Genomic DNA, 19,776 nt, shown 5'->3' on the forward strand with positions numbered 1-19,776 from the left:
TGGATTCACGCCACCTACGGTCTACTTTTCTGCCCTATGGGCATCCCTTGCATCGTGAACATTGCAGAGCTGGAAGGGATCGGTCTGCATGTCTCAGGTCGGCCGCATAATTGGCATGCGGAATGCGGCAGGCGGCATGCGTCGGTTCGGCTTCTCAACGGTGCGTTGGGTTATACCGGGATGCAACTCTACTTTGGTAAACAAGGGTTAGCATGGCTGAGGGGACGTCGGTAAAGGCACGGAGACAGAGACAAGCGAGACATGGAGATGCATAGTCAGATGGAGGGGGATGACAGCGGCGGCGGCGGCGGCTGCCATGATCCTCTGGGACAATGTTTGTGTTGCCACAGAAGCATGCGGCGACGTTGACAGTGGTACGAGGCAGGGGTTGGCTGACTCTTTTTCTTTTGTACTCCTCCTCTCTGTCCAGGGCCAGCCAGCCGGCCACAGCATTAGGCCTCCTGGTCTTTGGGCTCTTGGCACCGGCGTTGGAACGAACCAACGTACTCGACGGGTCGTCGGACCGGTGTGGCGGACCACCACACGCCAAACACAAGTGCACAAGCACACAAGTCACCACACCGGTCGTGGGGAAGAGTTGTTTTTTTGGTGGAGAGTCCAATCTCGCAGTGCTGCACAGAAAGGAGATACGACATGTAGCGTATTGTCTCGGTAAATTCGCTGCAAGAGGAAGGGGTAAACAAGTCCCTTAACCTTCTTGGCGTTAGCTGCTGGAATTTGTGGAAATCCTTCTGGCGGAGGTCGCACCGAATTGCATAGGGGCGAGGAGTGCGAAAGCGAAAGGGGTGTGTACTATAGTAGTGTGGTTCATCACCCCCCGCCATCCCTTTCTCTATTTCTCTCTCTCTCTCGCTGACTCTGTGTCCGGAAAGAGTTCCAAACATGATTTTGGCTTCTTGATTTCGCCCAGCTGTGGTGGTTCACAGCATGTTCCTGTGCGAGCTGTTCAAGACATGGTCTTGGAGCTTGGGCCACGAGATGCGCGAAATCAGGAACTAGTAAGACACGGACACGGGTTGGGTGATTGACTAGTTGTCCCTGTTGCGATCGCCAAGCCAAGGCTCGCTGAGGTGCCGTGCTCCGGCCCGTGGAGACGTTGCGGCGCCCTCGGCGCCCTCGTGTTGGTTGGAACTGTGCATTGCGTGCGCGAGATGGATGTCGTTGGAATTGTCTGGCCCCATTGCCTGCCCCCGGCGGCGGGTAATTGTGCGCTGGAATGGTGGTATTGCCGGAGGAGGCTCTGGGCCTTTCTCTCTCTCGCCCAGAACACATACACACACCCCTTCCCTCTCCTCTCCCTGGCCTTGAACTGCTCAAAAGGGGAGAACGTACAAGGGGGTTAGGGTGGTGGGAGAGGAAGGGCCGCGCGCGAGAGAGGACATTGACATGGACGTCGAGCAGAAGAACACTCTAACCGTGCGCGCACGACAGTCTTTTTCCTTCTTTATCGGGCTCCCGCCCAAACACATAATCCCTGCAGAGTGGTTTCGCTAGGTTGCTTGCGGTGCAGTGTCCGAAATTCGGCTCCGAGGTGGGTGGAAACCAATCCCTGCCGACGGAGTTCGGAAGCGGCAAATGGCGTTGTTTTTATCATCATGTACGGTTACACGTGCACGGAACCAAAGAAAGCTGATGAGTCAGCCACGGGTAAGGATGACAAGTACCGGCGGTACCCGTGCTCGCCCGCAGGCCACACGTATCAGTTGTGTGGATAATGACGAACTACGGGAAGTGCTCCCGGCTGTGGGCGAGTGGGATGGGCCAGTGATGATTGAGGGATTACCTAACATTACATTGGTCTCACCCCGACGCACACCCTCCGTCCCCTGTTCGCGTCCGTCTACGTACCCTCCCGCTCGGCGCCGGGACCGTTGCTAAGTCCGCCGCGAAGCTCCGAGACCCATCTCTTTCTCTCTCCAACTACCGAAGATGATACGCAGTTATTGATTGTCAATTACCCATCCGGCAGATATTACCATTGGGTTGTATGCATGTGTCCTTGAGAAACGGTAACTCTCCACTTTATTTGTCTGTACTCTGTACGCACTACGCAATCCCCCCCTGGTGACGTCGACGCCGAGGTTGCGACGCGACGTTTTCGATATCCGACACCCAGCGTGCGGCATCCCACATTCGCAGGTCGGCGTAACAGTGATTTTTGCTTGTCTTGGCCAGGTCGTACTGCGAGAGATGTACTCCACACCGAGAACCATGTCGCGTCTCGTGCGAGGGTATCGTCTGGTGACCCCATACCCAGCGACACCGTCGGTGTCATCACGCGCGGTTACCGTGACCGCCGCAAGGTTCTCCTCGTCCTCGTCGAGCCCCAAACCAAAGCCTCCGCCACGGACCCGGCCCTCCGCCCCTCCGCCGCCGTTCGAGCTCGTCCCGACGTGCCCCTCGCCGACATGCGAGTGCGCCGCGACGCCGGCGATGCCGGACGGGCTCGAGATCGACCGCAAGGGCCCGCTCAACGGCGTCGTGTCGGCGTACGCGGAGCAGGTGCTCGTGTGCACGGGCAAGGACGACTGGGCGTCGCGCATCGAGGAGGAGAACAGCGGGGATAACCTCGCTGCGGATCTGAAGGAGTTGTTTGGACGCGGTGGCACGTACAGCGATGTGAGTTTTCTTTCTATATAGGTTTCTGTTCTCTTTTTCCGATTCGATCGAGTGTATATACAAGTGTATATATATAAGAAGCGCTCTGCTCCTTCTGGGTTTCTCTATGGAAGCACCAGAAGGGTTGCTGGACTTCGGAAAAGATGGAGGCCTGGCTAGTGCCCCCCTACGTATAAGTTACACGCGACGAGTGAAGAGACTGGCTGACGGTAAGTGACCTCTCCCGCCACAACAGCCATGGCACAACATCTCGGTCCTCAACGCCTCGTTCCCCTCGTCCACGCCCAAACGGAGCGAGCTGCAGACGACGAGCGCCTACCTCCTCCCGAGCTTCAAGTACGTGCCGTTCCTGCCGCGCGTGAGCTTCGACAGCGTGCAGGCGCTCGCCAAAGGGTACCTCCTCCCGGAGAAGCTGCACCCGATGCACGACGGCCTGTCGCCGATCCACCGCGACCGGCTGACGCGCAAGGAGGCGTACCGGTCGCTGCTGTACGGGGTGCGGGACGTCACGGACGTGCTGGTGCTGATTTGCGGGCACGGCGGGCGGGATATGCGGTGCGGCGTCATGGGCCCCGTTTTGAGGGACGAGTTTGAGGCGCGGTTCGAGGGGCTCGGGGTCGATGTTGCGAGGGGGCCGGTGGAGGTCGATGAGAGCGGAGAGGAGAAGGCGAAGATCGCAGCGCCCGAGGACGAGAAGAGGGAAGATGGGAAGATGGCGGCGAGGGTCGGGTTGATCAGCCACATTGGCGGGCACAAGTTCGCCGGGAACGTGATTGTGTACATACCGCCGGGCCTGCGGATGAAGGGAGGGGAGAAGCACCCGCTTGCTGGGAAGGGGATTTGGTACGGCAGGGTCGAGCCGAAGCACGTTGAAGGGATCGTCAAGGAGACGGTTCTCGAGGGGAGAGTAATTGCGGACATGTTCCGTGGGGGTATCGATGAGAACCGGAAGATTCTCAGGTTGTGAGGGGAGGGGGTGCTTGACTGGGATAGCCGACGCGTGAGAGCTAGTTGTATGATAGATGGGACGTATATCTCCCCTAGTATATTGGGCACGGGAGTTTAGACATGATGGATACTCATACACCAAATACACTGTAAGAGTCGTGATATAACGTTTCGGTTCGAGACTCGCGGGAATTATATTCGATCTTGTAGTCTTGCGATATTGTGTTCCCTTCACGCTTGAGCCATGGACATGACATCTCTGCTTGTGTATGGAACCTGTTGTCATACATTGGGGGGAAGATTTACTGGCAGCAACTCTTTCTGCTAACCCCGAATCCTCCCTGCGTGTTTCCCAATACCACTTTGCCGTAGAAGGAGCCAGGGTATTGTTAGAGATTTCTTGGTATATAAAAAGAGGCTGTGCCCGTGAACGTAACTTGGAAGGCCAGAACATTCGGCACTCATGTTGCCCTCATTGAGCCGTTGGTGATCATGACGCAGTTCAAGACCTTATCTGCCACACGGACGCAGGGCTATCCTGGCACTTTTAGGTATTTCTGTCCGCCGTCCATCATCCGCGGTCAGTGAGTATTCATCATGGAATACTCCTGGGAACAGGGATAGAAGTGACTGCATACTCCCTTCTCGTGCAGTGCGGGCCTTCGTGATAAATTTGGCTGGGTGTCAATTGGTTCTTCTCGGCCCAAAGCATGGTTTTTGGGTTCGGCAACATGTTTGAGCAGATACTACACTGGTTACCTCGAATGAGTGGATTTGAGTGGTGGCTTATAATATCCTTTGAGTTGATGGGAAATGATGACTATTCCCATGTAGCGAGCTTGATACATCGATGCACCTATTCGGGTGTGTCTATAAACTACCAGCTTTCCCGAGAACAGAGAGGCCAAAAAAACGGAACAGGCTTGACGTTGCCAACTCGAAAGCCGTGGTTTATAGTCATCAAAGAAGTGCTACATGCCTGTAATTCTATTAAGGGACCCTCTTTGCAGTGCTAACACCTTCAACTTGGGCTCTACATCTACTTGAGACTTTCACAGTCGTTCTGATTCTGCATCTGGGTTGTGTGGTCAAAACACTGGTAATCCATAATCAGATGCTGTGTAACATGAATTTTGGACCGCCAGAGAAGGCTGACCAGTGCACTGCCCCGGACTTATGGTGAAACCAATCTGAAGAGCTTTGTTCTACTTCACAACTACTTTCCAAGTGCGTTAGATTGTGGCCATAGAACTATAGGGGTGGTCAACTCAAACAAGCCGGGAAGCAGCGTAGCTTAACGATGTTTTCTGACATCATATTCGCAAAGACAGTACTTTTCGAATCCCTCAGTAATAGAGAATATCGGAAATACATTTTGAAACTTGGGCAGTTCAATTGAATGTGTTGAGCCAAGTCGTTTTGCGTGCATTGTAATGTCGTAGAGCCAAAGGTGTAAGTGTTGACATATTGGCACTGACTGTTAGCGTTTGGGCGGTTCCTTGGCCATAAACAGCACAACCGCACAATACGATTCAAAAATCCAGTCAACAAGACGGGGATACATAAGTATGAGACTGGCCAAGTTTCTCTTCAATTAAAACTCTTAACTGGGTTGAGTCTCAGGGGTTGATGGCCGACTCGACTCACGTGACCGTGCGCATATCTTTTGCTGGGCGAAACCAGTCCACTTGAAGCTCTCATCAGCATCATCGATTTTGGCGCCTCTTACGACGCCATCGCCCGAGAGAATGCTCACGAGTTACGACAACCACTGAGTCTTTTAAAAGCAGGCATCAACTCATGATGGGATCTCCGGCGATAGCCTCCGCAGCAGGCGTGGCCATGCGGCCGACCGCCGGCCGGTTTCTCACCCATACTCAACGTCAGCTCCGTGCTACCTCGGCCGCCGTGGCTGCACCCCAGTCTACAAGACCGATACCTGGGGCGTGTTTCATCCATACATCACGGCAGTCTTTCAGCTGGCAAACCAGTCACGGGGCTCTTGAATTCCGTCACGGACAATCTTCATCAAATACACTTACCACCACAGATCGCCGTCTGAACTCCACATCTACCACGACTAAAACAACCATTCCGAACTCCGTCGCCCAAAAACCACAGACATCGTCTTTCGTAAGCCCTCGTTATCTACCTCTTCTTGTCCTTCTCGCAATAGGTGGCGTCGCTTGGGATTCCCAATGGCTCTTCCCCTCCACGCCCACCTCCAACGACCCAGCCGAGCAGACCATCCTCGGGTCCGCCCGCAAGTTCATCCCATTCGCGGTCGTCGCCCGCGAACAGGTCTCCCCAACCTCTTTTATCCTGACCCTCAAGGCACCCAAAAGCAACCTCCCCAGCGTCGCCTCTCTGTGGGAGATCTTTGACCTGTGGTGTATCGAGGTGAAGCAGCCTCAGATCCAGGTTGCGAGAGAATACACGCCCCTCCCACCGTCACCAGGGTCCGAAGGGGGGGATACCCTGAGGTTCTATGTTCGTGCGGTGCGAGGTGGCGAGGTTTCGACGTATCTCAGTCGTCTGTCCCCACCTTCTGCCGATGGAGGTGTAGGAGACACCGTCGAGCTCCGCGGTCCGCATGGAGAGTTTGATCTAAGCTCACGTCTGGGGCAACGAGGCGACCGCGTCGTGTTCCTCGCAGGCGGGACGGGAATCGCCAGCGCGCTGCAGGCCGCGCACGCTGTGCTCCCGCTCCCTGGGGCGCCGTCCATGACGATCTTCTGGGCTGTCCGAAGCCGTGACGAGGTCCAGCAGGGTGGTGAGGCGCTGCGGACGAAGCCGCCTCAGACGGCGCCATGGTGGAGTTGGAACCCCTTTTCCAAACGCCCGGCAGATAACTTTGGTTCCGACATCCGGGCTGAAGCGCTGACAGCGGAGGCCAAGGACCCTTCGCCCGTAAGCAGGGAACTCCTCGCATTGAAGGAGAAGTTTGGCGATAGACTCGACATCCGCGTCGTGATCGACCAAGAGGGCACTACCGTTCGTGACTCGGATCTGGCTGCGGCTCTAACGCAACCTGGTTCCAAAAGACTCAGTGACCCCTCCCTGCCCTCGACGCACGCCGTCGAGGGCTGCAAGTTCCACTCGCAGACCGCGCATATTGGCATGGTGGACGGCGCCCCGAACGCCGGGAAGCGAAGTCTGTTCAAGCCCGACGACTGTGCGTGTACCTCCGGGAAGGCCGCGCCGGGGAAGAACGTGTTTGTGGTTTCTGGGCCCGAGGGCTTCGTTCAGGCCTATGCGGGAGCCAAGCTTTGGCGGGACGGTGGGCAGTTGCAGGGTCCTGTTGGCGGGATGCTGGGCGCATTGCATAGGAAAAGCCCCGAGATCCTGAAGGACTGGGTCGTCCTCAAGCTGTAAGATGTTAATGTTAGAAGTATCTACAATTTTAGAAAGCACCTCATATACAACTCCAAAAGAGACAAGCATATGTCTAAGGATACTGATGTTCGATAGCGCTGTCTAGTTCTGGACCGTTGATGGCCCATCCAAAAATGCCCTACAAAGTAAAGATTACACCCCGTCAACTCCGCCTAACAATGCAAACGCAGCGCTCCCTGAATGGCTGCGAACCGTAGTCGACCCCCCAGACGCCCTGCGCAAAGAGCCCTTAAAATAGATACAAAAGAAGATCCGATAACGAGCATGCTGACAATGCTCTCTACGTGCTCTGCACTTTTCTGTACGAGGGCGGCTTCATCGTTCTCCTGATGAGTTTCACCGCGTATGGAGGGATGAGCGATATAGACGCGATGGCGAGGACGCGCCAGATGAATCCCCTGAATCACGGTTAGCGGGTGGCTTGTGGAGAGCAGGGAACGCGGGCAACTTACAAAGTGATGATGAACTGAAGGTCAAAGTAGCCACCCAAAAACGGAATGGAGCCCACAAATACGACGAAGGTACCAACTATGGAGATGATCATGACGGGATGCCAGGTTGTAATTTCGATGGCAACCATGAGGAGCTCGTTGAGTACTAGTACGGTGTACGACACAGCCACCATCTTGGGGCTGTCGACGTCCGTGAGAATCTGCGAGAGACCTTGAATCGTACAACCTTGATAAATCGAAACGGCAACCCAGACGAAGAAGGTCCGATAAGATAGTGATCGACCGGAGGTGAGCTCCTTGTACAGCTCAGGATAGAGGTTTGCCAAATTCTCGTCGACATCCTTGTCGAGCACGAGGGAAAGCACAGGAAAAGCAGTGTACACGGTGGAGTATCCCACAAGAAGCCAGTCCTGGTTGATGGTTAGCAAGGGGGACGTTCGTGACTAGTTGCAAAACACACCTTATAAAGACCTTCAGGCTCGAACTTAATGGCGATGCTGTACATCGTCTGGCAGACAGCAATGATCAACCCACGATGGATGACAAACTGGGCGAGCTTAGCGCTGCGCTTGTAACTGTTTCGACCGTGCCAGACCAGGAGCTTGGTCAGATGGAAGAACTGTTCGATCGAGAAGTCTGCTGCCAAACTGGCCTGTCGACCTTCCTTGCCCACAATACCAACACCAACGTCCGCTGCCTGGATCATGGAAACATCATTGCCGCCATCTCCGATACAGCAGACGCGCTTCTTAGTATACTCCTTGATCAGCTTTGCAATCTCTGCCTTCTGCGTCGGCGAGCATCGGCAGGCAACGACAGTGGGGAGCTGGACGGCAACGGACACAAAGTCGATCCTGAAATGGGTAAGAAACAGGGCCAGACTCTCGCCGTCAATCAGGAGGCAAGAGTCTGTTTTGCCACGGAGGAAATCGAGGTGTTCTTGCGCGTTGTCTTTCTTCTTAAGCTTGGACACGGTGTAGATGTACTGACCACGGGCAACCAGCTTGGAGCTTACGGCCACGCAGCGTGCGGTCTCGACCTTGTCACCGGTCAACATCCAAATCTTGATGCCGGCGTTTCTTAACAGTTCCAGAGATGGCTTGACGTCTTTTTGAAGCTTATCCTCCACACCAGTGACACCAAGGAGTTCCAGGTCGCGCTCGAGATACTGAGCCACAACACGTTGCATACCGGCGTCGCGGCCAGCAATGGCCAGCGAAGCCGCTTGATAGCTTCCGGTGAATTCTTTGTACTGTTCGTACGACAGACGTTTTCGTCCGACCACAAGTGTGCGCAAGCCCTCTCGAGCCATGTTGGATGTTTCCTCATCGAGCCAGTCATTCTCGGCGACGATTGGACTCATCACAGTGTCAGCACCCTTTTGGTAGAACCAAATTTCGCTGTTGGCGAGATTCGGCGCTGCCGACTGGGCTTGCTCGAAAAACTGAACGATAATGCCCATACGTTTCCCTTCGGAAGTGAAAGGGAAGACATCGAGGATGCGTACGCGAACGATCTCGCGGCCGCTTTCCGTTGACTCGAGGACCATGCTTGTACGATCCCGGTAGGCGAGGCGAAGGCCGACAGACTCCGTCCAACGGACGATAGCAATCTCGTCGGGAGAAGATGCCTGGTACGAGACCACAGTCTTCCCATCCTCCTCCTCTGTCGTTGGAGTCACGTTGTGACACAATGCCAGAGCGAGGACAACGTCTCGGACGCGAGACCCGATCTCTCTTCTCGTACGGGTCGCCCCGACGTTTGATGAGTTTGCGAATGTTGTAGAAGGCGTCATCAGCATCGTATGCGACGAAGGGTCGGTAGTAGGCTGGATATGGAAACCTTGTTTGACATATGACGTGACCTCATCCATGGCCTCGTTGGCGTAGGAGACCGTGCCGACATGGATTTTCTTCATCTCCATCTCGTTCTGCGTCAGGGTGCCAGTCTTGTCACTCAGTAGATACTCGATCCTACCCAGGTCTTCAGGAATCGTGCTTGTTCGAACAACGGCCCCAGGAATGCCAGGGTCTCGTTGGATGAACCAAGAGTACGCGCTCTTGCCCATGTCGAGATTGACACGCAGACTGATGGGTACGATTGTCGAGAAGAGAATCAGGAAGCGCATGATCTTGATGTACCAAACGTTTCCTTCGGTATTCCCAAAACCTTCCAATGCGACGAGAATAATGGAGAGTGCCAACGTTAGCGCGCATAAAATCTTTGTTAGAGAATTGATTTCGTATTCCAGGAGGCCGGTTTTCGATCGCGAGGGCGCAGTAGACAGTGCGGACCTTGTCTGAGGCCCGGTGTACATGATAACTGCGAGCGTGGTGGCATTGGAGGCGATGACCGTGTTCGCCCAGGCTGTGTTGTCGATCGATAAAGGAGCCGAGGTGCCTTCATCCCCGTTGAGCGCTCCCTGTTGGTTTTGAGCGTCTCGTCTGCTGGGCAATAGCTCGACGGTACCCAAGAACTCGTTCACTTTCCTATCCGGTTTGCCTCCTGTGACACGAAGACGCACAAACTCCTCCGTAGGCAAAGTTTGCGACAAGGGTGATGCCAGCCGTAGCTTCCAGTCTGTTTCTCCATCCAATTGGTCGGTTCTGATGAAAGTCTCGCCAGTTGCGCCGCCGCCGCCGTCATTGTTCTCAACATCTTTGCCCTTGGTGAGCATCTTTGCGTTCTTGGACTCTTCTTCGTCCGTATCAACCAGCAACAATTCCTCTTCCACGATCGGCTCCATAACTGGAGACGCATTCGTGGTCTCCGAAGTGATGCACTTCAAAATGACCACATCGGCAGGGACTCTTTGCCCCTTGCCCAACTTGAGGACATCCCCAACCTTGAGGTCGCGCGACTTGCGATTGACTTCACGGACAAACGAAGACGGCTCTGCGGAGTGGCCGTCTCCCTCAGCTCGCTCTTCTTCTTCTTGTATATCCGAGAGCCTGTCACGGTTGTTGACTGAGCTTTTGCCCTTCTTCCTCATTGAATCTGACTTGAGCCTCTTATGAGACCGCCGTCCAGAAGCCATGCCCCGACCAGGTTCGTCAAATGCCAAGATAGTATACGCCTCCGCATTGGCCTCATTGTCTCTCCTCCTCCTCTCGATGTCGTCGTAAGCCTCCTTTCCCATGGTGATAAAAAGGACAAAGGCTAGCGGTGCAACATATGTTGTGAGGTAACCGATGCGGAGAGCGGGAATTGCCTGGGATAAAGCCACCAGCAAAAAGTACATGTTGAAGAAGAAGGAGAATTCGTTATACAGAGTGACGGGCAGGAATGTGAGCGCTGTGTATTTGGCGTTCGATACAAGGTTCGGGGGAAACCTTGTCGCCTGCGCGGACCCTACGGCGACAAGACGGGAGCTGGACGGGTCGTCCTCATCTTGGTCTTGCCCATCGTCCTTGCTTGCCTCTTGTGCCCCTGAATTCGACATGAAGCTGGGCAGTCGTAGGCTGGAGGTGAGGCGCTCGAACCTGTCTCCGGCGAAGGAGCGGCGCCTGGGTGGTGAGCCCCCGGGGAGGAGAGGTGAATCATCGTCGGAGCCTACACCTGCGTGTCCGTCCCTGTACTGTGACGAAGAGCCTTCGGATTCGCCGAGGAGTGCTTGGGCATCCTCGCTGGCGCCATCGCGGTTCTGGCCGAGTTCTCCATATCCCCTGGCCTTCTGCACAGCCCGACGTGAGCCCCCCATGCGTAGATTTCGCAGTGCTATACGTGGCGATCGGTGTTCGTTGTTTTGGCGATCGTGGCGGATGAGACCAGAAGTGCGTTCGGTGCTTGTGGTCGCAGGGTCGAGCTCCTGAATGTCGAGATCGAGGTCTGAATCAGAATCGTTCCCCGGGGAGCCTGGCGGATCCGCGGAACGGTATGGAGTTGGGGAAGGCATCCCGCCCGCATTGGGAGTAGGTGTATGCAGAGAACAGCTTTTTAGGCGGATGCCTTACTGTGAGAAGTCGCGATAGAGTTCGGTCGACGGTGCCTGTGCTGCTGCTCGAGGAGCTGCATCGGATAGCTTTGGCGGGATCGAGGTAGCGGATAGCGCGGACGCTCAGGTGTGCGCGGTGGTGCGTTTGAACCTCCAGTCACAACGACGTTGCTGGTATTTGGCAAGACAAATGTCGTGTATCGTCAAAGAGATGTGGTGTTTTGGACAAGTATCGGGTTGTCGCAAGCAATGCCGAGAGACTTGGAGGCTTGAATGAAGTCGCCTGGAGAGGCTGAGCCGATCCAATTGGGTGGAAAAGCTACCGGGCTGCCTCAGTGTGCGGCGTGCTGTCATTCTTCAGGGGAGGTACGGCGGCACTCTATGTGACGAAGGCAGCCGCGTGGCCTTTTGGCATGCTGTAAACCGGCCTGCTTGGGCATGTCAGGCGGGCGCGCCTTGGGCGTGGCGATCAGCTGTGCGACGGCTAGTGGGGAGCTTGCCAAGGGTCTTTAGGCGGCGGTACATGAGCTATTGGCGGTTCATCTCTAAATTTCCTACATACATAGGTAGTACATCACTGCCGGCTCAGTCTCCAGCAACCTACAGTACATACTCGCTCTCTGCTCCCGTCGACGTCCGGCGGATCCTCGGGTCTCTGGTGTAGCCGAAAGACCGTGCACCGTTCGACCTTGGTGGGGCCCCTTTTGGACACGGAATGACGGAATCGGTCTCTGACTGGATGGGCCATGCCAGCCCAGGACGGCACCCAAAAGACTGACGGGACTCATGAATTTTTGGGTAGATCCATGCTAATGGGCCACCCACTACGAATGGCGGGATGTACCTAGCCGCTTTGGTTGCCAGGAGAGATACATGCCACTTGTACCGTGCTAGTCCATACCTTTATCGTACCTGCCAGCTTGCAGTTACAGTTGCTCCTCGGTCCTTGGGCCACCTCATGCTTCGAATGCTTCTGGCTCATTAGACTTTCTTCCCCCGACCAGCCAAAAAAAATCACCTTCACGTCTGACCTTCGCCTTCGACCCACCAACTCTTCAGTTCAGCATGGAATTTGTCGTTGTGTATTCTATCTAGACCTCTGCTTCTCATGTATATGTACGTCTATCCCCTTGTGATGTGCTTTCCGTTGCAATCTCTACTACCAACTCGACAATACCCGGGGCCATGTCGTCGTCGCGTCAATTCGACGTCAAACCCCTGGACTCGCGCATGTTGGTCTCGTGCTGACAACCTCGACATAGCTGTTTCCCGAGCCTTTGATCTCATCACATCGCAAACCCGCATGAACCGACCTAATTAAATGACGACCATGTCTTCTGAGACCGCGAACGCCTCGTGGCATCCCGCTTTTATGCCTAACGATGCCAGTGGCGATGCACCTTTGCGCGCAAACCCTGACGCCTCACCACCCCCGGCTCCTGTCCAGAGCGAAGTTGCCGAAGATGCCGAGCATGTATTCCAAACGCAACAACCCACTGAGCTAGAGGAAGAGCCAGAAAAACAGACCAGCCCCTGGGTCGCCGAGGGGAATGAGGAAGATGCCACGGACGATTGGCCTGTCTTCGACCGACAGCCAACAGACGTCTCGGCCGAATCTGACGCGGTCAACGAGATTGCTCCCGTTCCGAACACAACCGCCGGGTCTGAACCAGCATCTCAATCCCCTTCTCCGGCGGCTGCAGAGGAGGTTGCCCCGGAGCCGAGTACCGTCGCTGAGGAAGCCAAGCCAGCTGCAACTGTATTGGGTCATACCAGCAACAACTCGTTTACTCGAACTGTTTCTCATGAGTTCAACTGGGATGATGACCACGACGCCGAATGGACTCTTCCTCGAACCGATACAGATCCTTTCAAGTTCATGCCGCCGAGTGACAGAACGAACTCGTTTCCACCTGTGCCGCCCGTTTCCGGAGCCTCTACCACTGTCCCTGGCACGGAGCAGCCTCTTCCGTCTAACCAAGCTGAAGACCTGATTAACGAGATCGAGAACACGCCCGAGCACTTTGATACCGGCGTCCGCGAAGAGACGAGTCATACAGCAACTGAACACGATGCTGATTTCGGCGACGAAGAAACACATGACGACCAACACTATGTTGGCCGTGACGCGACTTTCACTGAAGAGGAGGATCTCGGTTCGCGGTATGAAGAAGGAGTTCCGTTAATCGCTCACACGGAAGCTCACGGGGAAGCGTCGCAACCCCCGCAGAAAGTGGCTGATTTCGGAGAAGAGGCAACTGGCGAGGATGACTTCTTTAGTCAGATCCAGGACTCCAACAACGACGACTTCCCAGACTTTGCTGCCAATCAGGCCCTGCAGCGTAAATCTACCATGCAAGCCATGGGCGACTTGAACAAAACTACGCTCTCCAGAACCGACACGTTGGAAGAAATGCTTGAAGAGGACGAGGACGAGATTGATGCAGCGGCCCAAACTCAGCCGACCGATACTACGGACGACCCAGAGCCAACTCCAGAGTCTACGCAACCCGAGGATTCTGAAGAAAAGCCAACAGACGATCTTGCTGCCAAGTGGGAAGAAGCCTTCGCAGACGATGATGGCGAGGACTTTTTACTTGATGACGCGCTCGACGAGAACGGCGAATCTAAGCCAGTTGACCCTTCAGCATTTTTTGGTAGCGACGACGAGGGCTTCCTTGAGGACGAAGAAGAGTCTCAACCTCCTTTCTCCGCGGCCCCCTCTCAGGAGCAACCACACATCCAACAAGGACGATACACGCCTGCTGCCGCACCTCAACAAGCTGCCCGGTCTGCTTACGCTCCGAGCACGCAGGCAACACCGTTTCCTTACCAACCCCAGACGGCAACTACACCTTTTGCGCCGGTGGCTCCTTACACGGCTCCGCAGGGACGTCCAGAGCCTCCCAAAACACAGAGTTTCGCGGCCCAATCCAAAGGCGGTTACACGTCTCCATACGATCTTCCCATGGAGGTTGTCGTGCCAAAGAAGAGGGCCAGCACGCAGCAACTCCCACGAAGCCCGTCAACTGGGCCAGCATTGGCTCCTCCGAGGAGCTCCAGCATGCAAGCTCACACGCCGCCCCCACCGAGAGCTGCTACATCCAGCATTTCGCCCCCAACGTCGAGCCACTCTGTGCAGCACCCGCCGACAGGAAACAAAGGTGCACCGCCTCTCCGAAACCAGGACAGCTTCTTTGAGGAGTTGCCTATGGCTTCTAAACCTCGGTCTGCCTCGCGACAGAGCTACCGCGTTTCCTCGCCTTCTTTGGCTGGCCCTCCTGCACCCCTCCAGCCTTCAAACCAGGCTCAACTTGCTCCGTCGCTTTTGTCGCCGCCCTTGCTTTCACCTCCTGGTACGTCCCGCTCGGCATCTGGAGGAATTCCAAACTTGGTGCCCGGTGAGCGCGTCAACCCCTATGCCCCTCAAACGGCGCAGCAGCAGGCCCATGGCATCCCAAACAACGCCAGGTACTCGCCTGCCCCTCCGTCAGCGCCAACAGCCAATGGAGCCGGTCGTCCGCCTTCTTCAAGCAGATACTCGCCGGCACCGACGGCTGGGAGACCGTCCGTGCCCGCTTATCACTCGGCCGCCGCGTCTCCCACTGTCTTGCCGCACTTGCCTAGAACTTCCAGTCCTCTGGCTCACTTTGAGATCTCGCGCGAGGCGCCGACAACCAATGGAGATCATGCTCAGCTCGATCGTAGGTCAAGCTACAGCCTTGAACCCCGTAGAGTACCATCACTCCCTACAACGCGGGAGGTCGAGGAAGAGGACGAGTCGAAGCTTCCACAGCCGAGCCAACCTGTCAACGGCATACTTGCAGAGTCTCGCTACAGCCCGGCGCCCCCAATGGCTGCGAGGCAGACGCCCCCGCCATCTTCCCAAGGCCTTCCTATGAACTCGACTTTGTCGCCTTCAAAGAGATCTACTTCTGGCTACTTACCACAAGCTGCCCTTCACGATTCGCCGCCAGACAACAGGTTTGCACCACCTCCGCGGTCCCTAACGCAGTCACCGGGATCTTCCCATGGAGCACGCCCATCCTCTCAGCCTGTGCCTCGGCCATCTTCGGTCCAAAGCCCACCATCGCCCCGGGCAACCAGATCGTTCCAGCCGGCACAGGCTCCTGTGTCCCGCCCCCGTGGACCCTCCCAATCCTTGAACATGGTCGCGCCGACCGATGGCCGTGAGAACGATCCCCTGCAAAGATGGAAAGGCGCGCCGATCATCTCGTGGGGCGTTGGCGGTACTATTATTACTTCGTTCCCCAAAAACGTACCACGTTACGGCATGGGCTCAACAGCTCCGATGATCATCCGCAGCCCTGGAGAGGTTCACGTTAAACATGTTAAGGACATTCAGCCGCTCGAAGAAAGGCTGGCAAAATTCCCAGGACCCCTGCGTGGAAAGTCAAAGAAGAAAGAAACACTGGCCTGGTTAACCGCAGGCATAGAGACGTTAGAGAGGGAGCTTCCCGAGGTTTCATTCCAAACCCAGCTGTCCCATGAGCACAAGCGTACCATTGAGAGAGTGCTCCTCTGGAAAATTCTCAGAGTCTTTGTTGAACACGATGGCGTCTTGGAAGGCACTGCCGCAGTTGACAAGGCTGTCAGAGAAGTACTAGCTCCTGGTCTTTCCACCCCTGAATCCGAAGGCGCGACGGGCTACGGTGCCGGTATCAGTGGTGTCGATGCACTCCAAGAGTCTTCTTCAACACAGATGAAGGCTGATGCCGTGGACTCGTCCGTTATGGACCAGATTCGAAAGCATTTGCTGGTTGGTGACCGAGAAAAGGCGGTTTGGGTTGCTGTTGACAAGCGACTCTGGGGACATGCCATGTTGATTTCCAACACTGTGTCCCCAGATCTCTACAAGCAAGTTGCACAGGAATTCGTCAGGAAAGAGGTCAACTACCCAGGGCACAACAATGAGTCCATCGCTGCTCTCTACAAGGTTCTCTCTGGAAACTATGACGATTGCGTCGATGAACTGGTTCCCGCACACGCTCGCGCCGGCTTCCAACTTGTCAACACGGCCTCGTCTACCGGGCCGACCAAGGATGCCACTGAAGGCCTTGACAAATGGCGCGAGACTCTTGGACTGGTATTGAGTAACAGAAGCCCTGAGGACATTCGTGCTCTGAATGCCCTGGGTAACTTGTTATCCTCATATGGACGAGCCGAAGCCGCGCATATATGTTTCCTCTTTGCCAGGAAAGCCACTGTCTTCGGGGGTCTGGACGATATTGCCTCAAACTTTGTCCTTGTTGGAGCGGACCACAAGACGCAGGGTGAGCAATTCGCAAAGGAGACCGAGGCTTTGTTGTTGAGCGAGGTTTATGAGTACGGCCTATCACTCGCAGGTGGCTCAACCTTGTCCGTTGGCGTGCCACACTTGGCTGCGTATAAATTACAACACGCCATGACACTCGCCGAGTATGGCCTCCGCGACAAGGCGTTGCAATACTGCGAGGCCCTTGCCACCTCCATCAACGCTCAAACTAAGAGATCTCCCTACCACCATCCGATCCTGGAGACAGCTGTAGAGAACCTCAGGACGAGACTCAGACAGGCTCCCAAGGAGGAATCGTCTTCTTGGATCCCCAAACCCAGTATGAACAAGGTCTCGGATACAGTTTGGAGCCGCTTCAATAAGTTCGTTGCCGGCGATGAGAATGACGGCTCTGCCGCTGGCGCATCCGCCGACGGCGGTATGGAATCCGGACCGTTTGCTCGTTTGGCAGGAGGCACTCCCACCATTAGTCGATCGCCATCTGTAACGAACTTCGAACCCATCTACGGAGCTGGTGCCCCGAGTTTCCCGGTGGGCTCTCCGCCTACCACGGCCCCGGTCCCCGCTACAAGGGCCGCGTCCCGATATGCGCCTGCCACATCTCAAACACCTGCGCTTTCCAGCTCTTACGAACCTGGTTCTGGGTACACACCAGGCCCGGCTTCAGTCGGACGCTCATCTAATGAATACTCCCGCAGTCCGTACGAACCTCGAACATCGATGGATTCGCAACCTAGCTTCACAAATGGTGGATATGTTCCTCAGACTTCTGCAGCGCCATCGCATAGTTACACCCCGCCTACTTACGGTAGTGGCCAAGAGACAACCACTTCTGCTCATATGCTGGCTGGTGCAGCTCTCACCCCTCCGGGGCAGTCGCCGAGAAAGTCGGCGTACCAAGGATATGAGCCCTATGGCGCAAGCCAAGCTCCCACTGTCCCGGCAGCGGAGGCCCAGGCCCAAGAGCCAACGGAAAACAGTCAGCAGCCCAACCTGGCTAGCTCAGGCTACCAGCCACCTTTGTACGGATATGAGCCGCCGTCCATGACACCTGATGATGTGAACGGGACACAAGCTCAGGAATCCGGTGGCGCTGGCGGTTACGAGCCCCCCACTTACCAGCCGTACGGCTACGAACCCCCCTCGTACGACGCCGAACCCGATAATGACGATGAAGCCTCCGAGAGCAAGCCGAAGTCCAAGAGTTTCATGGATGACGATGACGATGACGATATCCCTGCCCTCAAGGCGCTCAAGTCTCAAGACAAGAGTAAATCCGACAAGGACAAGGAGAACGAAGAAATGTTCAAGAAAGCGGCTGAAGAAGACGGTAAGCATTAGAATCGTACCTTGAACCCGGCTGTGCTAACAGCGGACACAGCCAAGCGAGCAGCAGCTCAGCAGCAGCAGAAGAAGGGATGGGGTTTCACCAGCTGGTTTGGCGGCAAGAAGGAAGCCAGCCCCGAGCCTCAGCAGGGCAACAAACCTGTCAAGGCCAATCTTGGTGAATCCAGTAGCTTTGTATACGACCCCGACCTCAAGCGCTGGGTGAACAAGAAGGCGGGCGCAGAAACTACTCCGGCAAAGACCGCAACACCGCCGCCGCCAAAGGCCGGTCCGAGATCCAACACGGGCACGCCCCCGCCACCTCGCACCATGACACCACCGATGGGCCGGTCAAGCGCCCCCCCTGGGGGACCGCCGGGCCCGGCGCTCGCCAAGGCGTCGTCCCAGGAGAGCCTTGGTGTTCCTCCAGGACCGCGACCACCAGGCCTGATGCGATCGGTATCGAGCACGAGCACTGGTGGACCTCTTGCCGGCCCCCCTAGCCGACCAGCGACAAGCATGAGCAACGCCAGCAGCATTGACGACTTGATCAGTGCGGCAGGCCCGCGCAAGCCGGGAGCCAAGAAGGCGAAGAAGGGCGGCCGATATGTCGATGTGATGGCCAAGTAGGGAGGATGTACACCAGAAATGCAGTTTCTAAACGCACAAGCGAACGTAGCGGGTTGAAAAAAACCGGCGACGGAATGTTGTAATATAGACTTTCAAGTAAAAGCATTGTAATAGTTGATCGGACCACTCCCCATCCCAGGAGTGTCTCCGCTGCGGAATGAATAGCCACGTTGTATCACTTTTCGCGGCTCAGATGAGAACATATAGCTCCAATTTCCATTGCACTGTATTGTCATCAATATGAGCACGTCGATTCCGGAAGCGTAAAAGCATGATTTGTCAGGTTGGTCCTCTCTTATGATGTTGCCACGGGCATCCGGATAAATGAACTTGAATAATATCTTACAGGTCGCTGTCGACATTTTGCCTCGTCTTTCCCGTAGAACTGTTACCACTGAGGAACATCCATCACGGGGGATTTCCTATTTCCATCTGTGGTATTTTTTGAAAACATGCCCTGGGTGCCTGGGAAGAAACGACCATTCGGCCACCCACAAGGAACAGCAGGTCAGTTAAGAATCGGAGTTTGCGGGTTTAGAGCTGAGATATCCAGGGTCCAGTGTCTGCAGGGATCTACCTAGGATGCCGAGTGGCGATAAGGCAAGCTGGTGTCTTATCAATGGAGCGTGTGATTGGGCCGGTCTGGGACGGTATTGCTGGAACCTAGGTGGATGTGCACGCAATGCGGCAGCCTTGAAGCGGCCAGACGCCCAAACCTTCCCAAAACGACGCGTTTTAGAGGGTCATGGAAGCTAAAACGGTTCTCGGCTCAGGCTGACTACTGCACTGAAGAGGAGCGCGATATTCTGAAGCGGTTCAGTGACGGCGGTCTTTGAGGCTAACGACCTGAATGTTTTCTGTTTCCTCTTGTATGGTAACTCAGTTCTAAGTGTCTGCCTGCTTCACCTCAGCATCATCCTTTACCTCGCTCCTGGTTTCCCGGCATTGCCATTGTCCTGCTTTGGGCCTGCTTATTGCATGAGCGAAACGTTCACGTCTCAGCCTTCTTCACCTTCTTCTCCATCAACAACTGACCGACCTCACCTGAAGGTGTATCGCCACCACCTACCTAGCTACCTCCCATCTCCCACCACACCTTTTCCGCCTGACCTTGGTGTCCCGCCACCTTCACGACTGCCTGGGCTTATAAAATC

At 55.5% G+C, this 19,776-nt stretch overlaps 5 protein-coding genes across 5 annotated transcripts; 4 read left to right on the forward strand and 1 right to left on the reverse strand.

Moving 5' to 3' along the window:
- Nucleotides 1-2,232: 2,232 nt before the first annotated feature.
- Nucleotides 2,233-3,607, forward strand: ColSpa_00917 (altered inheritance of mitochondria protein 32; the record flags this gene model as incomplete). Its single annotated transcript, XM_049267129.1, has 2 exons — nt 2,233-2,640; nt 2,876-3,607. 2 exons carry the CDS (start codon nt 2,233-2,235, stop codon nt 3,605-3,607), a joined length of 1,140 nt encoding a protein of 379 aa, XP_049123086.1.
- A 1,784-nt stretch (nt 3,608-5,391) lies between these two features.
- On the forward strand, nt 5,392-6,963 carry ColSpa_00918 (cytochrome c mitochondrial import factor cyc2; the record flags this gene model as incomplete). The annotated part of the gene is made up of 1 exon (XM_049267130.1): nt 5,392-6,963. The coding sequence occupies one exon, from the start codon at nt 5,392-5,394 to the stop codon at nt 6,961-6,963; it is 1,572 nt and encodes a 523-aa protein (XP_049123087.1).
- Nucleotides 6,964-7,264: 301 nt separating this feature from the next.
- Nucleotides 7,265-11,331, reverse strand: ColSpa_00919 (putative phosphoribosylformylglycinamidine synthase; the record flags this gene model as incomplete). The annotated part of the gene is made up of 3 exons (XM_049267131.1): nt 7,265-7,382; nt 7,437-7,846; nt 7,897-11,331. 3 exons carry the CDS (start codon nt 11,329-11,331, stop codon nt 7,265-7,267), a joined length of 3,963 nt encoding a protein of 1,320 aa, XP_049123088.1.
- A 1,369-nt stretch (nt 11,332-12,700) lies between these two features.
- On the forward strand, nt 12,701-14,997 carry ColSpa_00920 (COPII coat assembly protein SEC16; the record flags this gene model as incomplete). The annotated part of the gene is made up of 2 exons (XM_049267132.1): nt 12,701-14,841; nt 14,865-14,997. The coding sequence occupies 2 exons, from the start codon at nt 12,701-12,703 to the stop codon at nt 14,995-14,997; spliced, it is 2,274 nt and encodes a 757-aa protein (XP_049123089.1).
- Nucleotides 14,998-15,538: 541 nt separating this feature from the next.
- On the forward strand, nt 15,539-18,622 carry ColSpa_00921 (COPII coat assembly protein sec16; the record flags this gene model as incomplete). Its single annotated transcript, XM_049267133.1, has 2 exons — nt 15,539-17,996; nt 18,048-18,622. 2 exons carry the CDS (start codon nt 15,539-15,541, stop codon nt 18,620-18,622), a joined length of 3,033 nt encoding a protein of 1,010 aa, XP_049123090.1.
- Nucleotides 18,623-19,776: the final 1,154 nt, after the last annotated feature.

Source organism: Colletotrichum spaethianum (assembly GCF_022836535.1).
Source record: "Colletotrichum spaethianum MAFF 239500 DNA, contig02, whole genome shotgun sequence".
NCBI classification, from domain to species: domain Eukaryota; kingdom Fungi; phylum Ascomycota; class Sordariomycetes; order Glomerellales; family Glomerellaceae; genus Colletotrichum; species Colletotrichum spaethianum.